The sequence below is a fragment of the Gobius niger genome, assembly GCF_951799975.1.
Source record: "Gobius niger genome assembly, chromosome: 18".
In the NCBI taxonomy this organism is placed as follows: Eukaryota; Metazoa; Chordata; class Actinopteri; order Gobiiformes; family Gobiidae; genus Gobius; species Gobius niger.
This window is the reverse complement of record NC_136869.1, coordinates 16,725,888-16,737,542: the sequence shown is the minus strand read 5'-3', so window position 1 is coordinate 16,737,542 and position 11,655 is coordinate 16,725,888. Positions and strand designations below refer to the sequence as shown.

The 11,655-nt window shown below is 46.1% G+C and overlaps 1 protein-coding gene across 1 annotated transcript; it reads right to left on the bottom strand.

Moving 5' to 3' along the window:
- Positions 1–15: 15 nt before the first annotated feature.
- Positions 16–11,188, bottom strand: spata13 (spermatogenesis associated 13). The gene is made up of 13 exons (XM_079576072.1): positions 10,712–11,188; positions 5,952–7,421; positions 4,128–4,553; positions 3,627–3,771; positions 3,002–3,129; positions 2,555–2,734; positions 2,012–2,191; positions 1,757–1,936; positions 1,438–1,670; positions 1,238–1,367; positions 776–1,151; positions 621–695; positions 16–548 (listed from the first exon to the last, which is right to left on the bottom strand). The coding sequence occupies exons 1-13, from the start codon at positions 10,718–10,720 to the stop codon at positions 367–369; spliced, it is 3,714 nt and encodes a 1,237-aa protein (XP_079432198.1). The 5' UTR covers positions 10,721–11,188; the 3' UTR covers positions 16–366.
- Between the last annotated feature and the right edge of the window lie 467 nt (positions 11,189–11,655).

Here is an 11,655-nt window from a genome sequence, read left to right as displayed (position 1 = left end):
AGTTTTATTTACATTGTTAACAAGTTAGTTCATCATCCTTTGGCTGTTTGGTTTGCTCAGAGCTGAAAACTCCCAAAGCAAAAAGGATCCAGCCTTCGTAAAATACGCTTAGACCAAAGGACAACATTAAAACACTGCATCTAAGGTTAAATTATAAGACATGGGACGAGGGCAGAGTGGGTTTGGTGAGCAGCATCACAATAAAATGAACTGACAAACACTTGAAGGCAGACATAAACAAACAGGAAAACACTTAAGGCACATCTCGTACATTCACAGATAATATTCACAGATAGGACAAAGATAAAGTGTTCATGTGACTTCAAGGACGGTACAGAGAAAGATGACAGACAAAAGAGTGGATCTTCATTTCCTGAAAAAGGCGTTGCGGGTGAGGCTGTAGAGCAGGTGATAGGGCTTTCTCTTGGGCGGCTCGACCAGAGAGAAGACCTGCTGCTGGGGCACGCTGGGCGGGATGGTGACGTGGCGCTGGTGAAGGGGCAGGATGTTCTGGTGGTGAGGAGGGACAGAGCCCGAGTATCCCAGAGCTGCAAATGGAAACATTAGTAATTGTGGCTGAAGCAAGTGTTATTTTATGATTAGAAATGAAATAAGCTTACATTTGAACTTCCCCTGTTTGGCTCTTCTGGCATTAACTATAGCACGTTTTCGTTGCTCTTCACTGATCTCCATTCCTGTTTCAGAACACACAAACCTTTGCGTTAAATCGATGTTCAGCATTAGTTGTTTTACGCAAAGGTCTCATGCCACTCACCCATCTCTTGGTCCTCCTTCACCCTGTTTCTCTCTTTGTCGAAGGCCTGGCGCCACCTCTGTTTGTCCTGGGCCTTTCTGCAGCACAGCATGCACATAAACTCCAGTGTGAAGGCGTTCCTCAGGCGCAGGGCGTTCTTCAGAGTCACTCCCAGGTCAAAGTCCCGTCCATCAGGCACATCCAGCACCTCGGTTTGGTCCATGTCCAGTCGCCCGCGGTAGTGCAGCAGGTCTCTGCGCAGGACATCTTTTTTACAGAACACCAGCTGGTGGTCAAACAGGAAGAAGCTGCGCTGTTGCACTTTGCCGTAACGGATGATGCGAGTCATTTCTCCAGAGTGAATCAGCTCTGAGCTGAGCTCCAAAACGTCAGTTCCCTGCAAAAGGTTTTTACACAAGTTTTTACACAAGAGAAAACACACTGATGGTCTAGAAGCATCAGTTAAATGACCAAAGAACTCACCTCCCAGTGCAAAATGGAGACCTGCCAGTGCGCGATGGTGTCAATGGTTTCCAATCTCCTCTTCCTCTCATTTATGAGACTGGCCACATTCTTCATTGCCTCATAGGCTTCACACACTGCAGTGTAGTCACTGTGGGATTAACATAAATTAATATCTAATACAAACTGAGAGACTGAAAGGTGCAAGGTGTAGCTTTTACCTGTGGCTTTTGGGAGTATATTTAAGCAGTTCTCCCAGCTGCAGGGGATATTTACAAATCTTCTGTACAGGAGTTAGAAGGAAACCAGCTATTGAAATGTCAATCATCTGCTGAAGGAGACGACAGGCCTCAAAGAAGTGCTTGTAACGGCCTGATTTCATGAAGCGCTGCAGCTCTGCACAAGCAGCTGGATGAGTGTTACAGTACTCAGAGTAGATTGAAAATCCATCCCCCTAAAATGTATGAACAATGCAGTCAGTCCAAAAGTCTGGATACATCTTCCACAGAAACATAAAAATAGATAGTGAACATTGATTACCTGCCCTAGGAAACAGGAGCCAATCTCACTGAGGTGCGGTTGCTCTTTATTATACTGTTTCTCAAGCTCTTTCAGAAACTGCCTCTGAAACTTGTAGATTTCTTCAATGTTACTGAAGATAGTCTTCAGCTGCGCCTCTGTAAACATATCTGGATGTTTACGGCACTGGCGAATGTATCCCTGAAAAGACAAGGCATTTGGTCTCACTCAGAAATCCTTCCATAGATATTTGTAAGCACACACTGTCTTGCTCACATCGCAGATGTCTCGGAGATGCTTGATGTAGATGCGCTCAGTGCTCATGATTTCCTGGACCACATTTGTTCTCATCTGCTCTTTGTGGTGGCTGCTGTGTGAATCTCTGGGCGTCGGGTTTTCTTGTTCCGCAACACTTTCTACGCTCTCTGTACTCGAGTCGTCTTGGTTAACCCGTACCTAAAAAAGTTAGAAGAATGGAAAAACAACGGGAAAGACATTAGGTGAAAGATTTTTGTTAGTTAATGTTTTACGCTAAACCCGTTTCTGGTTAAGTGAGTGAGAAAGGAATTTATTTGACAAGTTTGACCTGTCAATCAAATGACGGCACTTTGGTAACACAGCCTAACTAGGTCTGAGCTGTCAATCAGCCCAGTTGCCATCGACCGTGGAAACCATTTGAGGAACTATGGAGTTAACTTTTCTGAACCGAGTCAAGAGGTTCACAAGGGTTTGTTTGGAGCCCAGCCAGTTTGTTTTTCTTGACAAGCAAAACGTACAAACAAGAGGCAGAGAAGTCACGCAGGTCAGCAGTCTACTTACCCGGACAAAACACGAGGGGAACCAGGCCTCTCTGTCTGCTCCCCTGCCCCACCACCACTCGCTGTGGGAAGCATCCAGGACACGGATAACATCTCCAGCCTTGAAGGCCAGTTCCTGCTCCTCCATGGTCACATGATCCCAGAGCGCCTCAGCACACACGGCATGACCGGAGTTTATCCACTAAGAGACACACGCAGATAAGATAAACATACAATTACAAGCAACATAAGCCCCTGTGTAACATGTCGGATTATGTCTAGACTTGAGCGCGCTGCCATGGTTGTCTGTTGAATAGTTGCATAAGAAGTGAAAAACAAACTCCAATATTTTCACTGCTTATGAGGCACGCACAGAGGCAGATCCAAGTTGCATCATCACAGTTACATGCAAACGCGTCAGCTGTCAATGAAGCCACATGAGCTATGAGTTCTTGTTCCTCTGCCTCACCTCGTTGAGCACAGACAGTTCTACCCCCGGCTGAAGGTACGGCGTGTCAGCGAGCTCATCAAAACTCCCCTCCTCATCTTCTTCACTCACGCTGTCATCCAGAGTCACCGAACACCCAGACATGCCGTCTGTAACGCAAACATAAACAAAGATTGACTTGAATTTATAAAATATGAGTGTAATAACCCCTATAACCACCGCGGCACCTCCATGGAATGGAAGTGAAGTTTATTTGTGAAGTGCTTTTCACATTAGACCAAAGCAGTTCACACAGTGTAGGCAATTTTTTCTTTATTCACTCCAAACACAGTGGTGGTAAGACATGTGTGGAGCTACAGTTTACCCTGCGGTAGACGGACAGAAGCATGACTGCACACATCTGCGCCAATGGTCCCTCTGACCACTATCATTCATTCACGCACACACATCATTCCTCCTGGCCTATTGTACATGTTTTTAGTGGTAGGGTAACTCCACACAGAAAAGCACCATCCGCCTGGGGACAGTCGACAGTGTGCACCCCCTTGTGTGCATCAACAGCTTTGTCCCACATTAGTATTGACATTCGCGGTCATCGCTCTCTCACAGACCAACACTGATCCCATGTCAAACAACAGCTCCTCACCGCTGAGCACTCTGTGAAGTTTCCTCCGGCCAACGCGGTCCAGGCCGATGGGGGTGCTCTGAGACATGGCTGAGGGGCGGAACCTGGCAGACACTGCTCGGTAGGGGGGCACCCGGTGGGACGGGATGGGAGGCCGCGGCAGAGGCTGAGAAAAAAGGCAGATTGTAATCAACAAACTGTTGTTTCTCTAATATCCATTCATGTTGATGCTTAAAAATATAGTAAAAAGAGGGAATTAGGGGATTAACTTTAATTCACTCATCACGCAACACAAATTGCAGGGGTTGACTAGAAATAACATTAACAAACAAGGATTTTGCAGCTCTGTGTTAGATTTTACCAAGAAAATTTAACCTGCGTAATTTAAAAAAGAAAGCCTCCACTGCTCTATGGCTCCAGACTCAACTTTTTTTCATATGACAGTCATAATATATTTAGTACAAATTCTGAGACTGTTATCAGTGAAAAAATAGTTTTAAATCCACAGAGATGGAAGCTTACAGAAGGAGACTGGTCGCCCTTCTCCTCTGAATCGAACACGTCCAGGACTCCGATCACAGAAATGGGACGCTGCCTCGGTGACTGACCATCACCGCTCACGCTGCTGTCCTCTGCGCTGTCCACTGTTTCAGATACACCTCTACTGTTACTGTCTTTAGGCAGGATGTTCTTGGATTTCTCAGCCAGCAGCTCATCAGGAATGGCATGCTTATGTGAACTGAGCTGTCCATAGTCTGAGATTGGCCGTGGTCTGGGGCGCCCTGCTCTCCTCCGGGGCTGGACAGAAGAGTCTGCGGTGGGTGATTCTGTGGAAGATGTGGGTGAGTCCAAGAGGCTCGAGGGGGAGACTGGAGGGGTGCTGCTGGTCGTGGGGGAGGATAACTCTGATTGAAGAAGGGCTTCACTCCCATGTTGGTCTGACGTCACCTGTGAAAACAGACAAAACTCCAGAAACGATACTACTGCAGAACATCGTGTTTGCTGAGCACTGGTTAATCAGAAACCACGTGAAGAGTCATAAAAAACTTGAAAAGAAGGCGCTGCCAACCGGTTGGCACCAAATCCACAGAAGCATTATTGGCCGTTTATCAGGAGTCTCGTGAGAAACTTGATTTTATATAAAACACAGTGATTGGCAGCTTTTGACCGTAATCAGGCCACGTGCTTATCAAATACAAACAAACGCACAGAAGTAACTGCAGAAATATTATCATATACTCGCAATGACGCAGAGTATTGTAGGCACCAAAGTCAAATATTAGCACACAGTTACTCATCTGAATATGGCTCAGTCCTATCAGTCCTCACCTCTGGGATCTCTTTGTCTGGGTCCGGACCTTGGCATATACAGCGGAAAGGCACACAGTAGACTAGCACCATTGTCCGGCAGACTTACACAGGCTACTGCAAATTCTCTAGGACAACGGCTGTCTCTTAAACTCTAAAGTCAACATATCTGACATTTCCAGTTCCGATCTCAAGTCGGTGTCTTGCCCCAAAAATCTCCACCAGCGATTACTGTCACTGCATGTTTATGATCCGGTAAATCCACACAGTGCCGTTAGCTGCTCTAGGCCGCAGGTTTTGGACTTTGGCTCCTTGAGCTTCAGCAGGAGGGAGAAGGTGAGGAGAGGAGGGGCTTAGCTTTGCTTTAGCCGCCAGACCATGGAGCAGTTGAGAGCAGTGCTTAGAAATCATAAACTAAGTCTAATCATTAACTGTCCGCGCTCCTTCAGGGTGTCTCTAATAGTGCACTGAACATGTGACCTGCCAAGTAAAGAGCTATATATCATAACGCACAAAGAACGCAGAGAGAAAACGGAAGGCTACCGCAATTATGTCATTTTTTATTTGTCCTTGATGGAGACTTTGGCCTCAGTAGGAGTGCAGTTGGCAGGACAGCGGTCCCGTGATGACAAGAAGCATGTTCACATTCACAGGGATTCAAAGATCACTTCATAATATCACTGCTGAAAGGAGTGATATCAATTACTGTATTTCAAGGTTCATCTAGATATTAATTAATATGTGTCAAACAATATTTTACATGAACATAAAAGTTAATGTAAAAATATTGAAATATTCCAAGAAAATGGGTGAAACTTATTTTAGTAATTGAGATGAATGACATTTAAATCAGTGACTTTTAACCATTTGTCTGGAGCCTACGCTAGTTCCGCCTTCAGGATTGTGGCAATACAACCGAAATATGAATGGGGCCTCATGTTGCTTTGAATTGAAACATGTTGAATCAAATCCATTAAATAATACTTAAATCTCATTGTGCTTGACAAACACTAGAGAACACGTTGGGCAAATACATACCTGGTTTAGCAGTGATGTGACCACAGTCAGCTCTTGGCTACTTGTTCGTTCACTTTTCTTCAGTGGAGGTACTTCAGATTTCTCTATTTCGTGACAGCCTTCATTTGAAGACAGGGTTGTCCCCTCACAGTGGGGGCTTGTGGGGGACACTTCTGTTTTCTCCGAGGGTTCCAGGCTCATCGGGCTGATAAGGACTTGGTGAGAGTTTATGCAGTTTTCAGGGGGGATGTGGACAGACACGACCCGCGCCCTGATGGGCTCGGGCCTGCGCTGCCGCTCCGCGCTCTGAACACAGGGCAGGCGTCGGGAATAGTCGTCATGCAGCCGGCTCAGGGGGGACATGGGCGTGGGGGACGTGGGGCTGGGGGTGGGACTCGGACGTCGGCGCATAGACAGATCCGTCATGCTACCGACCAGTTTGCTCACGGGGCCTTTTGTTTTGACAGTGCTGCCTCTGCGCTCTGCGTGGAGGTCCACCGCAGAGGCACTGGAGGTCCTGTGGATGTGTGGGGCCCCATTTGTCCGGCTTCTGTTCTGGGAGTCAGGGCACAACGGACCACGGCTTGGGGAGGTGGCTTTGCGCTTAAAAGGGGCCTTTAATATGTGAAGGTTTTCTGCACTTCTACTTAGTCTGCTCAACGCTTTCACATTTGAGCTTTCTTTGTCTCTCTGAGGTAAAGCTTCGATATGTTCCATTTTCGGAGCACCCACAGCCTCTCTCCTCCCGGCTGCTGCCGCTTTTCCATTTCCCACGTCAAATACAGAAATACGTCCAGCACCGTACGCTCGCCGGATACTCCTGGAACACCGAGTGTTACGTGTTATTCCATTGCCTTCATCACATTCATCCTCAATGTCCTCATTATCAGAGCTGTACTGGCTCGTCACCAACAGCTTTTGGTTGAAATTATTTCCATTTGACATAAAGGATCCTTCATGTTTTAACTGTTTTGCCGCATCAAGCCTGGAGTCACCACTGTTATCTATGTCCTGGTTAAATGATGGCTCTCCATTTGCTGCTCCTCTGCTCTGAATACCCTGGAGGACAGAGGAGCGGAGCTTTTTAAATGAGTCCACAACGCCCAGTCCTGATAGCCCTGACCAGCCGTCCTGACTAGTGCCTGAGCTGGGACAGTCAGCAGTGGGACTGTGAGTGGACAGTGGCCCCTTCCTGGAGTTGGAAAAGAGCCTCATAATTCTGGAGGGCTTGGCCTCAGGCTGAGCTTTGAGTGGGTTGGACCAGGCTGCAGTGCTGACGCCATTGGAGCCGTTTTCATCAGTGAATGGCCCCACAGTTGCAGGCTGGACCTGGGCGCCACATCCAGGCAGCAGATAGGGGGCGTTTCTTTCAGCACTGCTCTGAAATGGATATAGGTCACTGAGGGGACGACTCCGAATCACAGGGTCAGCTCTGGACGTGCGAACAAAAGAGTCTTCGCTCATGGACAAGACTCTGTCCTTTTGTTCTGCCTGAAAAAAACAAGAAAATGTTTCAATGACAAAGGCACTGTAGAACATGAGCAACACATGGCTTTTTGGTGATCCACCCAAAATAAATGAAGGTGTTTGGACATTTGTCCTTGGTGCTGTATTTCAATGTCAAAGCAGCGCTGAGGCCCACGCTGGGGTAGTATGCTAAGTTTCCGAGTGTGATTCAAAGCAGTGGCTAAAGGGACTTTGAAGTGGAGCTTTGTGAGCGTGACTAAGCAATGAAGCTCGCTAATCCATTGTGATTAATGGAATAAATTGCCCAGTTTTTCCTCAGATTGTGACAATGAAAAAAGGTTTGGGGTCATTGTGTTTTAAAGGAACAGGCCACCGTTTCTACATACTGAGATATGTTCTAACCTTAGCTTAGACAAGTTGATGCGTTGATGTAACAATATTGGGTCGTGTCACTTTTCACGTAACTGTATTTAAATAGGGAAAACATGGAAGAGCTTGGTTGCTTCTAACTTCACCCTCAGCTATAGGAATAAATATAATGATATGTTTAAATATAATTTAAACATAGAAAATCTCACTATGACATTGTCACTGTGGTATTTAGCCACAATCAAGAAAACAAAAAATGCCAAAGCCGTCGGTTCTCATTAGCATCATGATCATTGTGTTACTGCAGGGCTAACATTATCTGACAATACTGTCTTTGATCAACTTAAACCTCCAACAGCAATGTTGTTTGATGTGAACACTTCTGTAACAAGATAAAACACTATTTACTATAATCTCTAAATTACACATTCTACCTTGGGTACTTAGTCAAAAAACTCTGTTGCCAGAAAGGTGTGCTCTGTGCTTGTCCCCTGCCAGGAGGCAGGAGGCTTCGCCTTGAGTAGCAGATGGGCTTTCTCAGTCCAACTCTCAGAGGAATCTGCTGTCACTTTAGCAGCCTTTCCATCACTGGGACTTATGTAAACACAGAGACACCGCTGCCAAGCACGGCGCTGACGGACAGTCAACACTGCTCACAACAATGTTGTGCATTCAAAGCTTCACTCAATTGTTTGCTTGTGCGTTCACCTCTGGAGACACACATTGCCACTCTGAGTAACAACTGGGAAAAGACAGGATCAAGTACAGTTTTAGAGCCATGGAAAGAATTCCTTAAGTCTCAGCAGCTTTTTGTTTTGAATGCTCAAGCAATGATCTCCCATTCACCCAACTGCAGGCTTCAGCACCGTTCTGCCTCCAAATCACCTTCAGCGCCAACTGTCACAGTTGGCTAATACTTGGCAGCGGGCAGGTGCAGGAGGTGACCAGTGCACTCAAGGTGACACAGCCATGTGCTCTCACTCATATGTATTTGGGAAGTGCTGTGAGCCAGTGCATTCAGGAGGCATTGCTATATGCTGGATTATGATAAGTCATCTTCCTGCAGTGGTACATGGGAGTGGTGCTCTGGGGCCCTGGTGCAGAGTTAATTAAGAGCTCTAGCAGTAGTACCCCCCCACACACATACAGCCAGCTGGAGCCAGGCACAGATTAGAGTCCCACAATGAGGATGGGCAAGTAACAACAACAATCCACAAACATAAACATATTCTCAAACACGCACTCTCAAAACACATGTGCGACAAGAGCATTCTCTTGGCTCTCAAAACACAGAGAGCAGGGAGGAATGCCTTCAAATTATTGACTCCCTTCCTGTTTGGCTGGATGCTCCAGGCAGTTATGCAAGAAGTCATAAACGCACACTGCAAAGTGACCCTCTTCCCATAGTTCACCTGTGCAGAGGTATGTTAGGCCTCAGGGAAGGATAAAACTCATTAGTCCACAATGAACTCAGCATTAACAGAAGGCAGCAGACAGGGAGGACCAGGGAATAACTCTTTTTCTGTACAAGTCTGAATCCTACAACCCTAAAGCACTTTCTTCAGGAAGAAGATGTCACTTAAGTTGACAGATGAATGCTACTCACAAGACCACTGGCCATCCTAACATCTAAAACAGCAGATTGTACACTGATTAAAGCTTGTCAACCTACCGGGCCTTGTGTAGTAAAGCCTAAGCTGAACACATGCTAAAAGTTTTCTCGAGTGTGTTAGCAGTTTGCACAAGTTGTGGGTAGAATTAGGCAACATTTGATGATTGAAAACTGACTGCCATAATTAAAATATTTGTTTTGAGCAACACATCCAGCCCTCCCAAGTTGAAAAGCAGTGAGACTAAGTGTGTGACAAGTGTGCCTGTGTGTGTGCTATACCTCTTCCATGGCAGTAATAATCTGATTAGAGCAGCTCTACCACTCTGTGTATAGGACTGTTTTCATCTACACATGATAGCCTAATCAGGGAGACAACTAGGCCATTCAGCTGTGCAGAGGCTGACACTCAAGCCTTGTAAACTCCCTGCAGGGGGGTCTGGCGTATGTGAACTAAGGATTTCAGGGGCACACAAACAAAACTACAAACCAAACACTATTAAAAGTTATTGTCACTTACATGCATATGACATGTATAAAGTAGCAAGCTGTGAGCAAAAGTAGTTCTGGCCATGTTTCCTAGTTGAGGGGTCAGATTTGGCCTTGACCCAGTTCCTCATTTTTGATCATGCAGAAAAAAGGAAGATGGGGAAAGCCACTCCTCGGTCTATAAAGCGTGGGAAGCCCAGGTACAGGCCAGAGCTGGGAGTGTCCCACTCACCCGATATGCAGTGGGCTGTCACAGAGACAGACAACCAGAAATCCAACACCCGGCTCTGTGGAAGGATCACTATATGGGACAAAACACTCCTGGTTTGGTTGTCAATGGCCACTGTGTAGTTGGGTATTGATATAACAAAACGCATAGAATGAATAATAAAAAGGATTAGAAAGCTCTCCATTCAGCACAATTGTATCACACATGAGCTGTTAAGGAAAGTGGAAGGATGAGTGAAGCTATAAAGTAATAAAGCAAAACCGATTTAGCCATATAAGATCATTATGGGGCTGCTGAGAAATCTTTAAGACACTTCAAGTAGTACAACTGTCTTTCAGCCTGCTGCTATACATTTGCATACATTTGTTTATATCACTGACACAGGATAAGAAGTTGCCTGTTCATCCCATGTTGCATTAATTAACTTTGTTCTTATTGCAGTCAGTGCCACAGCCCCTCCTCACCAACTCCCCACAGCCTGGCATCTCCCACATCACTATAACAACCAGGCTGCACAATGCACCACAATAACCCCCTCTGGTCCCATTACACGAGGAACACAAGCCTGGAAATCACTGCACAGCTAAAGGTTTCATGAATAAAAAGAGTTTTAGTTACCCTGCTCATAGTCGTCCGCGTTATCCTCGCATCCACCTTTTCTCTACATCAACGGAGCAGCTGTTTTTGCGCTTTTGTAGTTTCGCCATGGTAAAAAGTTGCCAAACTCAAAGCCTGGGGCAAAGGTTTTCCACCCAACACTGGCCACCGTCTCGCAACATAATGCTGGTTACGGAAGAAACAAAAGCGTCTCCTGGTTTCGCCGCAACAAAGTGGAAGCAATGGCTGGCAGCTGCTGCCTCCTCCTTGAACACACTGCGTTAGCAACTTAGCATACGCGCGCTCACAAACTTCTTCTGAGACGCGAGTCCCAAGGGTCGGTAAATATAAGCAAAGAAAACAGCAAAGCGAGTACAAATATTACAAAACGGACACTAAAAAATATAAATAATACGAAGAAGCGTAATAAAACAAAGCAATTTCGTTGTTAGATCCCATTTGAAGTAGATCTTCCTTGGAGCGCTGAGCTCGCCAGCATCACTAATGCACTTGTTGCAGTGTTTGCGCGGGGGGCGGGCCGTGTGTGGTCAGGGCAGAGGGCATTGGTTTACCGCAGCAAAACCACTCCACAGAGACCCAATGAGGCTCCAGAGAGCGGCCAAGACCCGCCCCTCACAGACGCACTCTACTGGAGAGGAAAAATAAGTGCTCCTGCTCCTTCTCACTAACAATAAGACTGGCCCTTCCACATGCCGCTGCCTCTTCCTTCTGTCTCGTGACTCTATCATACCAAACCATTAATGTCAGGGCATTTGTTGCTTCTGCCCATCCCTAAATACCTGAAGAGCAAACAGGCTGAGTACTTTCTCTTTATTGGTAACAGTGATAAAAGAAAACATAATAATATATTTAGTACACAGTTACACATGCCTCGCTGACAAAAGTCTATTTCTCAGCTGAATACAAAAGCCTGTATTATAGAAACAATAAGTACAGGGCAGTGA